At 31.3% G+C, this 22,453-nt stretch overlaps 1 protein-coding gene and 1 long non-coding RNA gene across 2 annotated transcripts; both read left to right on the top strand.

Annotated features, from left to right (window-relative positions):
- Positions 1 to 16,302: 16,302 nt before the first annotated feature.
- LOC123221169 (chitinase-like protein 1) lies at positions 16,303 to 18,927 on the top strand. Its single transcript, XM_044643908.1, has 3 exons — positions 16,303 to 16,812; positions 17,696 to 17,855; positions 18,166 to 18,927. The coding sequence occupies exons 1-3, from the start codon at positions 16,428 to 16,430 to the stop codon at positions 18,581 to 18,583; spliced, it is 963 nt and encodes a 320-aa protein (XP_044499843.1). The 5' UTR covers positions 16,303 to 16,427; the 3' UTR covers positions 18,584 to 18,927.
- Positions 18,928 to 19,434: 507 nt separating this feature from the next.
- On the top strand, positions 19,435 to 22,238 carry LOC123220695. Its single transcript, XR_006503130.1, has 2 exons — positions 19,435 to 21,766; positions 21,852 to 22,238. It is a non-coding gene; the product is annotated as an uncharacterized LOC123220695 (long non-coding RNA).
- The last annotated feature ends 215 nt before the right edge of the window (positions 22,239 to 22,453 follow it).

Here is a 22,453-nt window from a genome sequence, read left to right as displayed (position 1 = left end):
TTGCAACTATTATAAGTAGATTAACCTCTCCCCAATACTTGTTAAACTTTAACATCATCAATCTTACCATTAAGTATACAACTAGATCAAATTCTTTATCTTTTAATAGTTTTTTTAATTCAGTAAACCTCCTTGAAATACAAGTTAGTTGTCGGATAGTTAGTTTCAGATACAATCTTGCTTATGTTGTTAAATATTTTCAAAAAATCACAAAAAATAGACAATTTGTTCCATTCATCTCTATTTGACAAATACTACAAGTAGTTTCCATCCTTAGCTCTATATGGCCAAACTTCCTAAAAAATCAATGTCACATTAAGCATATTATATGTGTTGTTCCACCTAGTGGGGTAATCCAAAACCAATTTCCTTTCTTTAATCCCACAAATTTTCATAGTGCTTGCAAAGTCTTATTGCCTAACCACATTTGCATGCAAATATTTCACACTGTCCCTTATTTTATCAAGAGCATCCTTAATCTCAATAATACCATCTTTAACAAGCAGATTGACGATGTGAGTTGTGCACCTAATGTGAAATAACGTTCTCCCAAAAACTATCTTAAAATATTTTTTCAATGATTTTATGAACTTGTCATTCATAGATGCATTGCCCATAGTGATGGTGAACACCTATTAACATATAATTAATATGTTTATAAATTATAATGATTGTCACTTATCAATTAAGATATATTAGTTAGTAAGTAAAATAACATTGAACTTTAGCTTGTGCTGAATATTTTAATCTTCTAAGCAATTGTATAGAGTCTGCATAACAGTTTCCGTAAGATTCTTAGGGTAGGCACATGGACAAAGCTAATAATGCTTTATTTAATGTTCATTTTTGGTTTACCCAACGCACAGTTATGAACATATATTTGATGTTTTGTGCGTTTGACTTTAATAAACCTTTTGTCATACTTACCCTTTGAAAAATCCGAAATGGCTAATAATCCTAGAGAGGATGAATAGGATTATCAAAAACTTTTGACCAAATAAAATTTTTTAAGCAAATTTATAAACAATCACACCACCCAAACAAATAAATTTAACCAGATATTCAAGCAAATCCAATAACCAACAAACTCAAGCAATTAAGCATCAACAACATTCAACAAATTGTCAAAGTCAAAACATATAACACAAACATAAAACATAAAGTAAAGAGAATAGGGAAAAAAATGCTTGATATTTATAGTGGTTTGAAACTTTCTCTTCCAAGCCTCTTATGTCTACTTCTTTAAGCAACCCACTTGAAGTTTCACTCGTAAAGATAACATCTTTTTATAATAGTGTTTCAAGATTTCATCCACATATACTAGTTCTCGGGGATTATGCCCACCACTATAGTTTATCTAGGATTTCGCCCAAAATTGTTTGAATATGGAAAGATGAATTTCAATGTCTTTACAAGGCTACACAGGTAGGATACATGGTTATTTCTCCTCATGTGTTGGCTTGATACACGGGCGTGTGGTTTAAGGCATACGAGCATGTATGTTGATTTTTGCCCAAAACTACATGAAAAGGATATACAGTTACTTTTCCTCATGTTTTATCTTGATACACATACATTTATGTCTTGTTTCTTTATTTTCCAATTTGCTTCTATTTGATAATGTTTTTCACACATTCCTTGACAATGTTAGATATTCAAACTTGTGTTTTTAGTATCATCAAGACACCTAGGGGTTCAACAATTTCCTCCTTTTTGATTGATGACAAAAGCCAAATTTGAGTTAAAAATATGCAATTAAAAATACTTTCTCTAACATTATTACAAATTTACACATTTTACTCAAACTTGAAAAATACAATAATCAAATCATTTCTCCCCCTTTTTTGCATTAATTAAAAAGCAATAATAAACTTAAACCCAAGATTCATTTGAAATCCAATTTAAGAAAAGTAATTGCAGTTAAGCCATTTCATTTACCCTTTTCATTAACCATTTTGAATAACCAATTCATAAAATCATTTCATTAACAATTTCCTTTCATAAACCATTGAAAGGAAACTTTTCAAAATCCAAATTCATTTCATTAACACACTTAACAATGATTCATTATCATTTAAAAACAAACCAATCTCTCTCCCCCTTAGTTGATGACTATATTCTCCCCTTTACTTTAACACATGTTAACAAACATAATTGCTAAGTTTTAGTGTTAAAATAGGTTCATTTGGTAAGATTTTGGAAAAAAAAAAATTTGGCGTTATGTCCCCTATATTTTTGATAAATCTCTTCAATCAAAAAAAAAAAAAACATTTCAATATAATCTATTCAATCAACCAAATTTCTTTACACACACCAAACTTCCATTCATCTCAACCAATGAACTCAATTTCAATCCATAAAAATATAACACTTTGCACATAATCGATCATTGTCTATCATTAATAAATCCATTCATCAACCCCCAAAAAAAAAACATAAAAGTCATCATATCGTCTCATGTCAATAAACTTCAAAGTTCATAATTTAAATTCAAAGCATCATTAAGATGATCAATATAGATATGTAAAGAAAATGTCAAAGGCATTATCAATATTTCAATTTATCCACGTCAACTAGGTATCGATATGCAGTTTCAAAATTAATAACTAGATATCTATGTTATCAATAACTATGATCATGAAAATAAGTAAATAAACATGAAAATAAGTTTAAGTACTAAAAATGAAGCATGTTCCTAAAAGAAACATGTTATGATATGCAATGGATAAGATCAAAATGGGATGCAATGAAAAGATGTCATGGCTGAGGAAGGGAAAAATCATCTCGACATCTTGATGCCTGATCTCGATAGAAATCTTCTCTCAAACTAGTAAGCTAACCCTGTATATCATTGATCACTGAGTTTATGGCATTTTAGGACAACTCAATTGCATCAAATCTCCTTTCCATATATTGTATCAATCAATCCACACAACTAGGAGATATATCTTATTCAACTTGATATGTCCTTGTTCTTTTACTCTGTCTGGAGTTGGATTCAAGTGTTGTAAGGTCACTTGGCATAATAAACACCTCCTATTTGACTATTCATCTTCCAATTGATTTTCTTCCTCATTTCTTCCAACCAAGATCAAATGTCATCCTCTACCTTGAGCTTTTTCAATCAATCTTATTTTAAAAAGTGCATTAACATTAATCTATTGATTCACTTTGAATTTTCATCTAAATGTTTTGTCGCTTTCCTTGTGAGAAACTTGTAATTTTATCGTGATAAAAGTGATAATCATCCCAAACTGAATCTTCACTTTCTCATCCCTAATCTCAAAAGTCTTATGGATTAACCATTTAGCCAAATCCACTAGTCTTCCATCCATTGCAACCTCTAGTAAAATTAAATCCTGCACTGATACATGTTTACTAGTGTTTTTTCTTGCGTTCAAAGTGAAAGGCAACATTTGTTGCAAAATTCTTATGATCGGATGGCTAAAACCTATTGATTTTGTCAAATTAGCATAATATGGCCTAACACCACCCAAATCGTGCCACAAAAAGTTTGATGTCCAACCCGCCAAAATATTCAGAATGCCCTCGTTATCACATTCTAACCATATAGCAAATGTTTTAGATATGACATTGTAATCATCACCTCTCATTCCAAAACTCATAATATACTCAATAATATTTCTGTGATTATCCATAGACATTGATAAAAAGGTATCTAATTCATACACCAAATATTCATCAACATCCAAATGCATAAGAAATAATTTCTCCCATCTCATCCTTCTAATTATCTCTAATAATTCACCTCCAATAACATTTTCATTCAAAATATTCATATCAAAACAACAACCATTAAAAGTACCTCTTGTTTGGACTTCTTAAAGCTTGCGCTACTGTTCTTGATCTTTCGTGACAATCCCAAAGTTGTTTGGTATGCCCGAGGTTAAGCAACTGATTTTCTTCTTGGTGCCATTTTTAATTTCTCGAATTTTGAGAGAAATTGTGTAATGTGGATGAGACTGACGTGAACCGAGGCTTAAAGACCAATTGTCAATGAAGAATGATACTCGTAGTGGTTGGAAACACAAATCCCAATGATGATTTGCTCGGAGAATGGAAGAACCCATGAGAAGTTGAGTCGAGATGGAGAACAACAACTTCTAAGCTTGATTCAGTTAAAAGAGAAGGTAGTGGTGGTCGAAGAAACATTTGTTGGCATTGATTTGACTAGAAAAGTGCTACTGGAGTCAATTTGTGATGGAGGCATATGGTGGCTAGGGTTTTAAGGTGAGTGAAAATGAGAAAATAAATAGATTCTTCTTTAGAAAACTCGATACACAGTGGTGTACTTGCTTGGTGCCAAAAGTACACGGGCTTGTATTTGCTTAAAACTGGAAAGTTTAAAAATCCCAAAAGTACACGAGCATGTACTTCTTATGCATAGCTATGTGTTTCAAATTTTTAAAAGGAAATTATGTAGAAAGCAGCACATTGGGTGTTTATAAAGTGCAAAAACTTAAATTTTTGAAACCATTAGCATTTTGCATAAAAATGATTGGGCAAAAAAAAATCATGAATAGACATTAATGTAAAGAGACACATGATTTTTCAAGAATTTTGAAGTTTAAACCACGCAATGAGACAAATGAATTATGCATCAAATCAAAACACTTTAAGATATAAATCCTAGATATCTTGATCTATTTTGAGGAATATTAATGTAAATCATGTCATGATCAACTTTGAACATAGGTTCAGATCGATTCAACTTTGCAATAAGTGTTTAAACATATTTAGACACTCAAACTTATTCACATATGCATACATATTTGAAACATGTCAATATGTAAACATGAAAACTATATCCATATCATCACATATTATTCAAGATACAAATGAATTCACTCAATCAATTCAAATGCATCATTTAAATATCCAACTACTCATCAAACAAGAAGATATAGATATTAAATTCAAATAAAAGTTTAGGTAATTACTTGACATCCTAAGCTCTCAACTTGACGAATTTTATTTTTCAAAGTGCCTAAGTGCTCTTATCTCCATTATCTGGATATGTGCCTTGCATAACCATTCCAATGTTATAAGACACACCTATAAAGAAATTCAAGTTTTCTTTAATACCCATATTATTTCAGGTCCATCTAGGTTAGTCTTTAATGTCCCTTTAGGAACTCAAACCCTTTTTACTTTAAATGGTTTGTCATTCCTAATTAGACATTTTCCAATAGTATGACTAACAAAAGCACAAAACTTTCATTTTAAATGCAATGAATGATTATTTTTCAATGACCTATATGTTTTAACAAAAGGATAATTTCCATTATATCCTGGGCCTTCTTTATTTAATGCACATCTTTGAGATGCAAACATCTTATCTAATCTTTTTGTTTCTATCTTAAATTTATCTAAAATATCATTTAAGTTAGACACTTTTTCAAGCAATGCATCATTTTCACCTTGGGCTTTTCTAATTTATTTGATGTTAAAATCTTTTCATTTTTCACGAACTTAAGTTCTTTCTTAACCTTAGCATGCTAACTAATGAGATTTTCATGATCATTTTTAACGTATGTCAATTGATTTCTCAAAGATTTATTTTTAGCACACATACATTTGTATTCATCCATTAAACAATCAAACGCTTCTTGCAATTCATTAAAAGAGTAAGAATTAGAGATGTTACCCTTTTCCTCTGATTGGCTCATGGCCATGAAGCATAGTTTGACTTTCTAATGCTCCAACTCGCTTTCATCACTAGAATTATCACTCTTGCTCCAAGTAGCTGCAAACACTTTCTTTTTGAGTTTCTTCTCATTTCTTCTCTTCATGAGTTGAGGAAATTCTTGTCAGATGTGAGTGGGTCTCTTGCATCATAGCATGTAATTTCATCGTCACTACCCTCTTTGTATTTTGATTTGGAGAAGTTCTTGCCTTTGCTTCTTGAAAGGAATTTTTTTAATCTCCTTGCAAGAAGACTTTCCTCTTCCTCATCCATTGAAAAATCATCACCATCTTTATCTATTTTCAAGGCCATGTTCTTCTTAGTCTTAGTCTCCTCTTCCTTGGGCTTTTCTTCATCTCAAATGTCAATAGGCTTCCAATGAGTTCATCCATGCCCATTTTGCTTAAGTCTTTTGATTCTTCAATAGCGGTCATTTTCATGCTCCATGATTTTGGTAACGATTGAAGAATCTTTTTCATAGGCTTAATGGTCTCAAACTTCTTTCCAAGTCCTCTAAGATCATTTATCAAGTTTGGGAACCTCTTGTACATATCAATTATATTCTCTTTAAAATTCATTTGAAACAATTATATTCCCAAAAGGGTAGCTCGATTTTATACTCTTTACTTGACTTGTACCTTCATAAGTGGTTTGAAAGATAATCCATACCTCTTTAACTGAATGACATGAAGAAACTCGATTAAATTTGGTTGAGTCTAATGCACAAAATAACATATTCAAAGCCCTTGAATTTAAACTCATCAATTTTTCATCTTCCTCATTAAAATCTTCTTAATTTTTAGGCAAGTTTGTTCTAGCATCCTTAGGCACAAAGTCACCATTTTCAATTATTTTCCATAACTTATATTCTATGGATTAAAAATGAAGTTTCATCATAATTTTCCATTAAGTGTAGTTTGACCCATAAAACATTGGTGGTCTTGTAATATTGTGTCCTTTACCAAATACCGGAGTAGATATACTAGCCATTCTAAATTTGATCTTAAACTCTAAAATTCATTGGAATTTATAAACTTAGAGTCCAAGCTCTGATATCAATTGAAAAACCTTAAATAGCTAATAATCCTATAGGGGGTGAATAGGATTATCAAAAACTTTTGACCAAATACAAATTCTTAAGTAAATTTATAAACAATCACACCCAAACAAATAAATTCAACAAGATATTCAAGCAAATCAAATAACCAATAAACTCAAGTAATTAAGCATCAACAGCATTCAACAAATTGTCAAAACATATAACACAAATATAAAACATAAAATAAAGAGAGTAGGAGAAAGAAATGTTTGATATTTATAGTGGTTTAGAGCTTTCTCTTCTAAGCCTCTTACGTCCACTTCTTCAAACAACCCACTTGAAGTTTTACTTGTAAAGATAACGTCTTTTTATAATAGTTCTTTGAGGATTTCGCTCATATATACTAGTTCTCCAGGATTGTGCCCATCACTATAGTTTATCCAAGATTTTACCCAAAATTGTTTGAATATAGAAAATGAATGTCAATGCCTCTATAGGGTTGATAAATGAAATGATCACAAGAGTTTCTCTCAAATAATTGAGTTGTAAGCTTTGGAGAGAAATTAGAGAAGAAAATGAGTATATGATTTTACATGTGCAATATGTAACCTATTTCCAATCAAAGATTGTTTATTTTATAGTTTTGACTAGCTGAAATAACTTATATGACTGTTGGTTAGGAGAATAGATCCATTAGGCATCGAAACCAACAATTTTTGCAAAAATTTGGGAGACAGACAAGGGTGTCCTTTAATTTTTTACTTTTTGTGTTTGGTCATCTTTAGTCAAAGCTTCCAATGATTGAATTTTCAAATGCACCATTTGAGGGACGGGCGTCCCTATTTTTTAGACAGATGTCCTACCTTGCACTTTCAAAATTCCAAAATTTTTTGAACATGAAAGGACGAGAAAGGGCTAGGCAGAGTGACAGACATCCTTGATACACAGACATATGTTTTAAGACACACGATTGTGTAGTTTGCTTGACCATGTTGACTTTCAAAGCTACACAGGTAGGATACATGATCATTTCTCTTCTTGTGTTGGCTTAATACGTAGATATATGATTTACGGCACACGGGCATGTTTGTTGACTTTTGCCCAAAACTGCACGGGAAGGATACACGATTACTTTTCCTTGTGTTTTGTCTTGATACACGAGCGTGTATGTCTTGTTTCTGCATTTTTCAATTTGTGTCCATTTCACACACTTTTTGGACAATGTTAGATATTAACTTGTGTTTTTAGTTTCATCAAAACACCTAGGGGTTCAATACCCTTCTTAACTCTGTAAAATTTTTTTTCAATTCTTTAGTTTCAGCTTATACAACTCGATCATAGTAAGATTTTACCTTTTTTTGGCCAATTTTGTTGTATAGCATTTGTATAATACTACAAAAATAGTTTAAGCCAATATGCTTAATAAAAGAGAATGACAATTTGTAAATCAAAATCATGTGAGCTAATGCCTCACGGGTCTACATATTGAATCACAATCAAAATTGATAGTAAATTCAAAGACTTGGCTAGAGAAACAAGAGGTCATATTCATTTAGGTTTGAGAGAAAGATGCTTGACTTAGGAATATATATTAAAAAATCAACAGAAGGCAAACTTACGAAAAGAAATTGACTGCTGGATTGGGTTACTATTGCTAAACACATAATAAACAGGATACTAGAATTGGTAGATCCCAAACCAACCAGACTTCATTAGTGCTAAAGCTTAAATAGGTTACACATGCATCCAAAAGAAATGTTGCCAAAATAAGGCTTTAGAATCATGAAATATGTGTAATCCAATAAGTTAAACAAACTTATCAAATCCAAATACAAAGTACCCAACATAGGGCTTATAAAACTATTTAAAGAAAATATCATAATATCTTGATCTCTGAAATCGACATAGAGCTCCTAGTTGTACCACTAAACCAAAGTATTACTATTCACATTAACAATTTGAAACTAAAGTAGCAATAGATAAAAATGAATAAGAACAATAGGCCAATGAATCCAAAATGAGTACCCAATTTCATAACAAAATCTATAGGAATGGTTAAGTACCCATTTTGGTTGACTTACTTTGTTGAAGTGTTGTGAAAGCATACAACGTCATTGTAGTCACAACAGTCGAACATGATAACTTGAGGAGGCAACATTTGGGAGTGTGAACGATCATTTGGATTCTACGATGACAAAGTGTTTTTTGCAATAGTGCAGTGACAAGAAGTTTGTTTCTCTGCGTGACTACATCTTGCTTTTCTTAGGTTTGGTTTAGTTTAGGTTTTTGTTTTCAAAAATTTTCTTTTTACTCTTAGGAAGCCTTAACTCAAGTCACAATGTAGTTTCTACAAACTTTAAAATTTTTTTCATTTAAGTAAGTCGAGCACAACCCATGTTCAGGTTTGGGCTCGTGCTCATTTTTTGCTTTAACCATAAGCTTGTGATGCTTGTACTCATTTATGGAAAGTTTGTAAGCAAAGCTTATTTCGAGCTCAACCAAGCTTGCTTCAAATCCAGCCCTACTTATAGTGTAACACCTTTTTCATATATATGCACACACATACAGAGAGAGCCCCTTAGAGAGAATGTGTTACTAGGCATATGATATTCATGCACAAATTTTGCTCAATATGCAAGTCATAATGTTGTTCTTGCTTTTAAAAGGTGTACTTATGTGATGTACATGCTCAAACATTTACAATATGTTCAATGAATGAAAAAGTCTTTCCATCAACAACTTAATTTGTTTACAATAGTATTCTTATATATTTTGATGTGTAGATCACAAGTGATGGTAACAATCGCAACACATATAAAGATGCAAAGACTCGATTTGATTAATTTATATCCTTCATGTTGTTCCATGAATTTTTAGTTACACCCCTTTCCAGACATTGTATTCAATTAAGGGTAATTTCATAAATAACATTCAATACTTAAACATAATAATTTTATTGTTATTATGATAATTTAATAAGAGTATAAATTGTTATTACACCTTCCAATAGACTATAAAAGTCAACCATTAAAGTTAACCACTAATGCTACTCATTTTCTCAATTTAGCTTTAAATTTTAGGCTAATAAACTTATTCCTATCCGAAATTTGTTGAATCCTCAAATTAATAGCCATTAAGTATTGAAAATCTAAACTCTTACCTGTAGATAGTTAAAATTGTCAGAATCAATTAGTTTCAGAGGTAAAATTATCATTTAACTAGTAAAATATTAAAAATAATAAAATTTTATCTATTTCTGTTTTTAGTTTAGAAAAATAAAAATTTCCCCTAATATTGAACTTTGAAATCTTACATTTCCTCTGTTAGATTTCCCTTTCTTCGATGCTTTCTCCCTTCGATGTCGCTATCCTCTGGCATGATTACCCTCTAACAACCTTCTCCTCGTTCTCTGTTATCGATTCGTTTGTTATGTTCTTGCGATGAATACAATTTTCAAAGCTCCTACTTAAATTCGTCATCGATCTTACTATTCTTGAGATCCGTAGTTGATTCATTTGTTCTTGAGATGAATGACAAAACTTGTCTAGAGACAAAGACGATAGAGAAGGGGGAGAAAGTCACCAAAGGGTAACCATGTCAAAGGGAGAAAGTGTTAGAGAAAAGGGAAATCTAAATGGGGAAAAATGTAAGATTTCAAATTTTAATTTTAAGAAAAATTTGTTAGTTTTCTAAAATAAGAGGAAAATCGATAAAGTTTTATTATTTTTAATATATTACTACCCTTGAAACTAACTGATTTTGTTAATTTTAACCTCTAACGAGTGAGAGTTTAAGTTTTCGATATTTGACGGATATCAGTTTAGGGATTCAACAAACGTTGGTTGGGTGGGAATAAGTCTTTTGGCCTAAATTATAATAGAATTCGCTAAGAAAATCTAACTGAAGGTGTGACTTTATCACTTTGTAACTTTGTGGGTGAAAAATTGTCGTTTGGGCAAACTTTGATTGGGAAATAGTTATTATCCTTTTCTGAAATTGAAATGAGAAGAGGAAATACAGCAAAAATATATGTGTGTCTACAAATCCTTGTTAATTAATTTGGTTTAAGATTTGAAATTTTGATTATTTGGTGAATTTTTAAAATAACTCTTTTCTCATTTTACTTGAAAAGAACATGTAGTCCATTCGTCGAATTTCACTTTTCATCCCTATGAGTTAATAGGACACTCATGGAACTATAAGCATTTTGGTCTATCAAACTAAAAAGTTTATTGGTAATTGAATTATAAATTATATTGAATGATGAAAATACTCTATTAAAAAAAATAATTAGAGTATATTAAATGCAAGCCCTAAAAATTGTGATATATATATTATAAAAAAAAGGTCATTTTAATAAAAAATTTAAGGCAACTAATGTCTAAGTTAAACAATATAATTGTGTATAAATTTTTGAGTATACATCTAATGTATTATTATGTAATTGAGTGATTTTGAATTAATGATAGACCAAAAGATTTATTTCCACCCAAGGTTTAGTCCATTGTCAAAATAATACCCACCAAGTTTTAAAAATCCAAATGCTCCCTCCCCCCAGTCATTCAACTTTTATTAAAATTTGTTGTTAGTTACAAGAGTAAAAACATTATTTAACTAGTAATATAAAAAAAGTTAAAATTTTATCTCATTTTCTCACCTTAATTTTAAAAATTAACAATTTCCTCTTAGCTTAAGTATTGAAAACTTACCTTTCCCCTCCCACCATACCGGTTTTTATTATTTTACCAGTAACAGTCACTCCTCAAATTTCATGATATTATGGTTACATCATCACAAAATACATTATCTCTTTCTAACAACCATTCTTTTAGACAATTCACTTCGGTGCGTCATCAACTTCAGTGGCATTTTGGGCATGTAAATTGTCTTTTTTTTTTTGGATAAAATCGAGCAAGAGATTTGGTTGCATGAGTTAGGGTTTGGTCTTTAATTCTACTTTGATTGCACAATTCATCTTTGTCTTTGTGGTTTGACAACTTCGATGTGTCGTCAACTTCAATGGCATTTTGGGCATGTAAACTGTCTTTTTTTTTTTGGATAAAATCGAGCGAGAGATTTGGATGCATGACTTAGGGTTTGGTCTTTGATCGCACAATTCATCTTTGTCTTCGTGGTTTGTTATAGGGTTTCAAATCTATGCATGATGAAGAGTCAATTTGTCTGTCATTGGCCAAAGACGAATTGAAGAGCTGATGACAAAGACAAATTGGCTCTTCGTCTTCGTTTGAAATGATAGAGTGTTACCGAAGTTTAGTCACCAGAGAAGTAAGGGAAAAGAATGAAACCTTAGGAGGGTAGATAAGTTTTCAAAAACTTAGGCTAAAATAAAATTATTAGTTTTTAAAATTAAGGTGGGGAAATGGATAAAATTCTAGTTTTTTTTAATAGTTAAATAACATTTTTACCTTTATAACTAACAACAAATTTTAATATAAATTAGATAATGAGTAGGTATTTGGATTTTTGAAAATTAGCAGGTATCACCTTGGCAATGGACAAAACCTTGCCTGGTAATAAGTCTTTTGACCTTAAGGATAAAATAACACTCAATCATATAATAACATATTAGTTGTATGTTCAATTATGTGTGTGTGTGTACATATATATATATATATATACATACATACATACATACATATATATATATATATACACATACATATATATACACATACATATATATATATATATATATATATATATATATATATATATATATATATATATACATATATATATATATATACACATACATATATATACACATACATATATATACACATACATATATATATATATGTATATATATGTAACATTGCTTTTAAAGATGGTTATGGGCCATGCCGGGTCGGCTTCCATAAAGCCCATTGGGCCTGTGAATCATGTCAGGCTTAAGGCTTGCACAGTTGCGAGTCTACATATATATATATATATATATATATATATATATATATATATATATATATATATATATATATATACACATACATATATATATATATATGTAACATTGCTTTTAAAGATGGTTATGGGCCATGCCGGGTCGGCTTCCATAAAGCCCATTGGGCCTGTGAATCATGTCAGGCTTAAGGCTTGCACAGTTGCGAGTCTACATATATATATATATATATATATATATATATATATATATATATATATATATACATATACATACATATATATATGTATACATACATATATATATGTATATATATGTAACATTGCTTTTAAAGATGGTTATGGGCCATGCCGGGTCGGCTTCCACAAAGCCCATTAGGCCTGTGAATCATGTCAGGCTTAAGGCTTGCACAGTTGCGAGTCTTCATGCAGGGCTAACCTACATATATGGGAAGACCCATGGTATGACCTTATATATATGGGGTCATGTTGTACTGAGCCCTAAATGGGCCTACTCGTTTTTTATTTTAATAAAAAATAAATTAAAAAATAATTATTTAAATTTATTAATATAGATTTCCTTGCAAATTAATACAATCGAGGATCATAAAGTGTAAGTCAATCCTCTCAATTACATTTTATTTATATTTTCAAATGTTGTAAAATAATTTTTTATTACTAATTATCTTATATAATTAAAGGAAACTCTTTATTTTAGTAGTTGCGTTGCAATGAATTTGTTTTATCTAATTACATTTTCTTGACTTACTTGACACTTGGGTTGGGACAATTATTTTTCATACTATCAATCATTAAGAAAAATCGAATAACTCACGTGAGTGATCTTCTGACAGTGTCTCTCGCATTTTTCTAGACTTGTTACTACCGCAATTCCGTTAATATCTATTAACAAGTTAATTTTTATTTTGTTTTTATAATTTTGTTAATTATTATTTTTCTTTAAAATATTTTGATAGTTAAAATGCTTAATATGTTCTAAATGGATGCAGTGTAAACGCTATAACATCTATGTTATAGTGTTTACATTGCATCAATTTATGATCAATTGAGTTTACAAAAGTGAAGTTGTCTCAGTTGCTTCCACACCTTTTCTGTTTAAAGCATATTAAGTTTTTTCATTATCAAAATATTTTAAAGAAAAATAATAATTAACAAAAAATTGGAAAAATACAAAAGAAATTAAAGTTGTTAATAGATATTAAAAGAATGGTGACAATAACATGTATAGCAAAAATTATAAGTGACATTGTCTGAAGGTCCTGCATGCGGGTTTCTCGGTTCTTCTTGTTGGTAGAGTGTATGAAATATAGTTAACCTGACTTAAGTGTTGGGTAAGCCATGAAAACGTAGTTATAAAAAGTATGTCCATCATAGCGGCATCGATAAAATAAAAAGTTTTTTTAATTAGATACGACAATTAATAATATAAAATAATTTTAAATCATCAAAAAATATAAACAAAATATGATTTGAATGATCGATTTGTAATTTATGATCTTTGGTTGTATTAATTTAGAAAAAATTTTATATTAGTAAATTTAAATAATTATTTTTTTACCTTTATTTTTTATTTTAAAACCAAACACAAAAAAATTAATATAAAAATTGAATGAATAAAATGTAGAACAAAATTGATATTGAAATTGAATAAAGAAAATGTTAAATATGAAAAAAATTAAAAGAAAAAATATAGAGAGAGAATGAGAAATTGAGAAATTAAATTGAATGTGCGTGGTTTAGAGAGAAGGGGAGGGGGTTTTATTTAAAAAAAAAGATTGAAACCCTAATGGCTATTGGCCAGGGCAACAGCCGTTGAGCTGCAGGCTACAACCTGCAAGGTTGCAATTACAGGCAGCCAACACATGAACAATAATAGATTGGGCCAACTTGCCAGCCCGAAGGCCAGACCTACAACATGACATAGCCTGCTATAATAACAAGTCGTGCTTTTTTGACATACTTCACATTCTGTTTGGACACATTTAATATTTTTAATTGCTCTAAAGAAGATGAATGATTTGATAATTAAACACTAAAACGGGGTAATTATACATCAATTCAATTCTATCTTTTGACTTTTAGCTCAAATCTAATGTAACCAAACTGATGTTAAAATGTTTCATCACCAGAAAATTATTTCAATATATATTCAAACTAACATCAATACAAATTTGTATTTAATATTAATTCAATAAATGTTAATTTGTAAACATAAGTTATTCATTAATAATTAATTATATCAAAATGGCAAAATTGTTCTTCTTGTTCCTTTGGCATTTTCTCTAAGTTCTGCTTTGTGATATTCAGATCCTATGATTATCAAAATTTTAACTAATTTTAAAATAATATAATTTATTCAATTCTTAAATGAGTGTAGTTATCATTTTCTTAAAAAGTGATTAACACCCAAGGTTTAACCTTAAGACATTTTCCACCCATAGTTTATATGAATAATTTTTCTCATCCAAAGTCAAGTATAAATAATATTTTTCACCTGGAATTAAACTATGTTTATAAACAACAATATTAAGGAGTGAAATTACTTTTTTAACCCTACTATTTCATTTTTTTAAATTATCATATAGTCGTAAATTAACAAAATTTAAAAATGACATTTTAAATATCCAAATTATATAAAAAAACCTTTTGTTTCTTTTTTCTTTTACCTTTATCCCTTTTTCTTCTTTTCATATAGATAGAGGTATTTTTGTCATACAATTATATATGAGGGGCTAAAATAAAATTTAAAAATGTTAGGGGTCTTTATAAAATTTTCAAGAGGTTATTATAAATTTGAAAAATTTTGGAGGACTTTTGAAATATTTGAAAATATTATTTTCCAGTTAATAGTTTCAAAAATATGTTATACTTTCAAAGAATTGAATAAAATATAACAAAATTTTTAGTAGTTAAATTATCATAGTTAAAAAACTTAGTTGTGATAGAAAGTTATTTTTTTTACTTTCAAAATTAATATATTTTAAATTTATTATTTTACCTTTACATCGTTGGTTTTTTTAGCAAAGTTTGAGCATGGGTGGGAAAATATTATTTATGTCAATTAAAGGTGAAAAAATGTATTTAAGTCAAACCTTGGGTCAGACTTGTTATTTACTCTTTTTGAAACAACCGGAAAGCATATAAAATTTAAAAAACTTTTAAGTTACCCAAACGTTTTTCAAATTTTCAAAAGCCCCTAAAAATTTCATTATCACCCTTAACATTTTTAAAAATTATTGTGAAATTTAAAAGATATGTCACTTTGGAAAAGAAAATAACCTTTATATCATTTCATTTAGGGAGTGAATGGCAAATAAAAATTTGACTTTTTGAAACTTAAAGACAAACGTTGTTATTTCAGCAAATCTTGGGTGGACCACAATTATTCGGCAAAAAAACGTTTGGTATTATTTTACCCGGGAGTGACTTGGACTTGGGTTTACTACGTTGTTAGCTGTCGGTGGAGTTTAGTGGGGCCACTCCCTTTTAATTGTTCCTTCCTCCAAATCCAGCCTGTTCTCTCTTAAATCTCCACCATCTTTCTTCACCTACGAAATCTCTACCGTCGATTCCATTCAAACTTGTTCGATATCTATCTAGCTCAACAACACATGGCACCACTCATCCACAGCCCCTGACAAAGACTCACGATCTAACACACTCTTCCTCTTCCTTATTTCTTCGGCTTCGTTTTCATTTTCTCTTCCTCTCATCAAATCGATCTCATTCTCAGTAACAGCAATGAGGGGCATTCTGGCGACGCTAACGGCGTTTCTGGCGCTGTCATGTTTGTTAACACTCGGCGTTAATGGAGATCTGTCGGAGAAGACGGTGGTGAAGACCGTTAAGGGGAAGAAAGTGTGCACGAGAGGTTGGGAGTGTAGCACGTGGTCAAAGTATTGTTGTAATGAAACGATTTCGGATATTTTTCAGGTGTATCAGTTTGAGAATTTGTTTTCCAAAAGAAACGCGCCAGTGGCTCACGCTGTGGGGTTCTGGGATTATCAATCTCTTATAACGGCTTCGACAATTTTTCAGCCGCTTGGATTTGGTACAACTGGCGGGAAGCTCATGCAGATGAAGGAGCTTGCCGCGTTTCTCGCACATGTTGGCGCTAAGACCTCTTGTGAGTTTTTCTTTTCAGTTAATTGTTTTATTTTATTTTATTAATAGCGTTCAAATTCTAATTGCTTAAAAATGTGCTGGGTAATTGTTTTTTTTTTTTTGGCGAAAAAAGCTGTTAAATTTTCTGTTTATGAGATATGTGAATATATAACTGAATTTTTAGTGCTGGATTTGATTATTTCAATGAAATCCGAGTAAATATTATGATTATTAGCTGAATTCAAGTGTATTGCACCAAAATGTACTCAAAAGAGTTGAATTTATTTAAGTAAATTTTCGTAGATTTGATTTGGACGAAAAGGAGGTTGTGTTTGCAATAATTAGGGTTTGTTTGGAAATGTATTGGGTGATTGTTTCTGAAAATGTTTTGTAGAACAAAAGTAAGTTGTTAAAATTTGCATTATTTAGAAATGTGAATGTGTTTATTTCTATGTTTAAAACAATTTTGAAGAATCAAATTTGTGAAAATTTTTCTAGTACTAATTTTAGATAATCTGGAAAAGAGATTTTAGAGAAATGGAATTGGAGATTTGTGTGTTTTCTGAGTTCTGTTTTCAGAAATCAAACGAAATGGTTAATTCATTTTTGAATTATGTTGTTGAAATCATTTTTTCTTTGTAGTTTTTGTTTTATACAACATTAAACACCTGAAATGGTAATGAACTAGTCCTTAGCAACTGTTGCCTCATATCTTTAATTTTCTGTTGTAAAGCTGAATTAAGTTGGGATTGTGTCCTATCTTTAATGTGTTCCAAACGCACAATTAGAATTTGAAGCATTTTTTCCTTAGATTTTATTGTGTTTGAAGTTTTCAATAGTCGTCTTGTATTCAATCACACTCTGGTATTCTTTACTTAATTTGTGATGGTTGAGGGCTATATTAGGTGGTTATGGAGTGGCCACTGGAGGACCATTGGCCTGGGGACTTTGCTACAACAGGGAAATGAGCCCAAGTCAGTCATACTGTGATGAATCCTACAAATTCACTTATCCTTGCAGCCCTGGAGCTGAATACTATGGCCGTGGTGCAATTCCTATTTACTGGTATGTATCCTTTATTTGTTTTGTAATTGATATTTTATCTCATTTTGTGTTCTAACACACAAATCTGCACTCTTTCTTTCAAAGGAATGCTGTTTTTCCATAAAAATTACAACAATATTAGCCCATGTGACTGAGATCCTTTGGGAAGCAACTCGAACGATGCTTTTCTCGGAATGCACACACATAGATACACTTTCTTGGAAAGAATTTTTTATGCGTAATTTCTTTGTAATGACAATGATAATAGCTTATGTGTGAGTTCCTTTGATATGTAATCGAAATGATGCTTTCCTTGGTGTTTTTGTCGCAGGAACTTCAACTATGGAGCTGTAGGGGAAGCATTAAAGGTGGATCTTTTGAACCATCCAGAATACATTGAGCAGAATGCTACCCTTGCTTTCCAGGCTGCAATCTGGAGGTGGATGACCCCGATCAAGAAAACCCAGCCGTCATCCCATGATGCCTTTGTTGGCAACTGGAAGCCAACTAAGAATGACACTTTGGCCAAGCGGGGACCTACTTTTGGCACCACAATGAATATCCTTTATGGCGATCTTGTATGTGGTCAGGGTGATATTGATGCCATGAACACCATTATCTCCCATTACTTGTATTACCTCGATCTAATGGGTGTCAGCCGAGAGCAGGCAGGGCCCAATGACCAACTTACTTGTGCTGAACAGGTGGCATTCAATCCATCCAAACCCGCTTCAACAGCATCTTCTTGAGGCCTGAAAATGACATTTGGAGCTCAATTGCCATTGCTATTTGATGGACTGGTTCTGTCCAGAAAGGAACCATTAAGAATAAGACTTGGGCAATTAAGTTATTTGTTGTAAGATTATTCCTTTTTCTTCATTTTTAGTCCTTGTGTGAGTATATACTGTCAGGTACAATTATGTGGAATGTTTTGTCACTACTCGTCAGTCTCCATCGTAGATTTGAGTTTCATTTGTTTGGTTTGTATGATCTATCTTACATGTGGTTGGATTCATTATGTGTACCGAATAAACCATATTTTTTGTTACTTGTTTCAATAGCAGAACTATAAAGTACAAATTTATTATACTAAGCACGATTTCTCTTCTCCCTACTTGTAATTGTCTTAATTTATTTCATTACGTTGACGCGGAACAGAGCCGAAAACCAAAGAAAAAACAAAATAAAAAGAAACATGGGTTAATTTAAATGACAAGATTTTGAGGGGCTTTATTGAATGACTAACTCTTTAAGGAATAGCCCTAATGATCAAACCATATAATTAAGTACTTATTATGCCGCGTATTGTTAAAAACACTAGTTTTACAGGGTTCGGCTAACCTTTTCAATCAGTATCCAACCACTGCTCGTAATATGATTATAAGCCTTTTATTGCTCACCTAGTTCATCATCACCAAATCCATTAAAGTTATCATTTTCAACGTTATTCACAACTTTTTTAAGATTAGGCAGATTTGCTGCAAAAACTACGGAGTTTTCTACAAAACCAGTTTCATCAGATTTACCCTCATTCACTTAAAGAAACAACCATGACTCTACCTTTCTTCTTTAGAGTGTTTGCTCAGTTGATGGGTTTGGGTCCACTCATGATGGATTAATCTGACCTACATTAGATTAACTGCCTATGGTAGTCGAATGGGAGTTGGTGGCGATTGAAAACAGTTGAGGGCAGTTGGACACATATTTAATGTCCCAAAACTACCACTTTTCGTTATGACTACAATATAGAAAAAATGCTAAAATACTTTACCTTCCAAGGACGCAAATACAAATCCTCCCAGAAGAAAATTTCTTCTCTCACAAAATCCAGAATCAATAGGCATGCAAAGTGTGTTGTGGAAATTAACTAATCATGCTTCAGATCGCATTCAATTCGAAACAAAAGAGTATGAAATCCAGGTATGCTTTCTGTGAATTCAATTTATAGAATTTTGGCTGAAATCTAACATTGGTAAAAGAGCCTAGGGTGATGTAATTATCTTGCCAATAATTTTGTGTTAATAAACAAACTGAATTATCAATTTTTCATTAAAATTGGTTAAAAATTGAAATTAATTTGTGCAACATTGCATGAAATTGAGACTTATAAACATGTTAGGATAATGCTTGAATGTGTTGCATGTTTTCATTTGAAAATCACACCAAAATAAGGACGAAATTGACGAAAATTGAGACCTAAAATCATGACATTTAAGCCTCAATGTTGCTGGAATTTGGCGACATTGATGCTGGAAAGTGGAACGAATATGACCACTTACATGGGCTGATCAAAACCCTTGTGGTTTTGGCCTGACTGACAGTTGAAATTGATGAATTGAATGATTACCAGACTTGTTTGGTTGGGTTGCAATTGGGTTAGGAAAACCCGATTACTAGACTTGTTTGGTCAGCAGGTTTCCTAAACCCATTGGTTAATAGGTCAACCCATTTAGTCAACCAGATGACCCAAATCGTCAATGCCCACTGGGTTGATTGATAGATCAATGACCCAATCCACACCTAATTGGCGTGTGGTAGCTTGTGAAAGTGCATCGCCAATGTGTGGAGGTGCATGAGGTTGATTTTTGGTGCATGAAGGCATGCCGGACCTTGTTCTGACGCTTGGGTTACTGTTATCAGCATGTGAGAACATGTGAAACCCTCTTATTGACACATGATAGCATGCTGATGGTTGGATCAATGCATGGTCCAGTGGGTCTTACATTGCATAAAAGTGTTTAAGACCTTATTTTGGTTCATGCAAACACGTAATAATATTTCAAAACACATGTTTCTAAATCATGCAAACATGATGACTAAAGACCATTACATGAGCTATAAGATGAGATCATCTGACAGTTTAATGATGCATGTTAGGGTTATATATTATAAATATTTAGACTTAAAGGTAAGTCGTATACTCTTAACGACAAAAGAGATGATATATAATCTATTTATGTCTATGTCTGACCATTGAAATCCCATGATACATGATCTTATTTAGGAAAAGAACGTAAAAATTTTTTGAGATTATGTGGAGAGATTACAACTTGGTGAAAAGCGACACATCATAATAAATGTAAGAAAATCCACTATTTTATTGTTTTTCTTAAATCAACAAAGTACGAGATATATGGGCTATTGCAAACAACATAGAGACTTACTATGGATAAAGTGACTCAAAGATTGTATGAGATGATGAAATGGTCCTAGTTATAGTTGTCATGCATATTTTTTTTTGTATCACATATTATAATTGTTAATTGTGAGAATTCTGAGATTGATAGAATTTAATGAAATTCTCATCCAGAATTAATATGAGTGCAATTAGATTAAATTTTAAAATATCAAACATTTGGATCATAGAAGATGATTAGAAATATAGTTAACTTTCGATTTTATGTCTTATGAGATATTTTAAATTTTAACACACGATTGTGACAATTGATATGTATATAATTGTATTAGTTAATGTTGTGTCAAATATATCTTTGTAATCTGATTAACCATGACATTCAAGAATATAATAGCTAACTTGAACAAAAGTGAGAAATCAATTCTATGCGTTATGTGAGATATTTTAAATTTTGATGCATGATTGTGACAATCATGTTATGACTTGCAATTGGAATACGAGGACTTTTCCTTACAGTACTTGTCATATTGAGCTAGAAGACGAGTGCCTTGAGGTAGTTGGATCAGGTGCTCATGCATACATTGCAAAGTCTAGTTCCAAAAGGTTTTTTTGCTTCAAATGTAAATGGCAAAAGTCTAAGAAAGGAAAGGAAGTTGCGCAAGGCCCTAAGAACAAGAACAAGAAATTTTGACAAAAGAAAGGTAAATGTGTTGGAAAAAGAGACAAAAGTAAAATGACTTGTTATAATTATGGCATGAAGGGTCATTTTGCCTGTGAATACATAGAGCCAGAAAAGGTATTGTCTCATTCTACCTTGTATTATGAAACTTTTGTTTTCATTACTATATTATTAACTGAATCTTATCCTATGTGAATTATAGACTCAGGAGCCACAGACAATGTAGTTCATGACAAAGGAGTTTTTGTAAAATTTCACCAAATTTCAAAGCAGAAGAGATGGATTTATGTTGGCAATAATACGAGAGTTGAAGTAAAAGGATAGACACATGCAAATTAGTTTTGCAAGGTGGTCAAACCCTATTCCTATATGAAATTCGATATGCTCTAGATATTTGATGAAACTTGGTCTCAGTGCTTGTTATTTTAAATCTATTATATAATTTGAATTTCTTTAGAGGCTTTATTAGAGTTTATAATGGTATTAACTTCCTTATGCCCTTTCCCTTGCTTTTGGACCTTTCTGAGGTCATTTGTGTTTCTTTTTTGCTCCACTTGTGGAGGCAATGTGAACTTCCTCTTGCCCTTTCCTTTGTCCCTTGCTTATAGAATTCATGAATCTCATTTAGAAGCTCTGAAAGTGTGCATTCAATTCTATTTAGATTGTAGTTTGTTATAAACAATTTATAACTATTTGGGAGGGATTAGAGAATTAAATTCATCTTGATTTTGTGTGGAATCACAACCCCATAGACATTTAGCTGCTCTAGAATATTTATCATCTAATGATATAGTCTTCTGGAGG

Source organism: Mangifera indica, chromosome 7 (assembly GCF_011075055.1).
Source record: "Mangifera indica cultivar Alphonso chromosome 7, CATAS_Mindica_2.1, whole genome shotgun sequence".
Lineage (NCBI taxonomy): Eukaryota > Viridiplantae > Streptophyta > Magnoliopsida > Sapindales > Anacardiaceae > Mangifera > Mangifera indica.
Note: the sequence above shows the minus strand (reverse complement) of the source record. Positions and strands in the feature narration are given on the sequence as shown.

What these genes read in the sequence shown, in the direction of transcription:
- LOC123221169 (XM_044643908.1), top strand. Translation starts at nt 16,428, where the DNA reads ATGAGGGGCATTCTGGCGACGCTAACGGCGTTTCTGGCGCTGTCATGT. An exon ending in TGTTGGCGCTAAGACCTCTT is followed by an intron (nt 16,813 to 17,695) that starts GTGAGTTTTTCT and finishes GGGCTATATTAG; the next exon opens with GTGGTTATGGAGTGGCCACT. An exon ending in GGTGCAATTCCTATTTACTG is followed by an intron (nt 17,856 to 18,165) that starts GTATGTATCCTT and finishes TTTTTGTCGCAG; the next exon opens with GAACTTCAACTATGGAGCTG.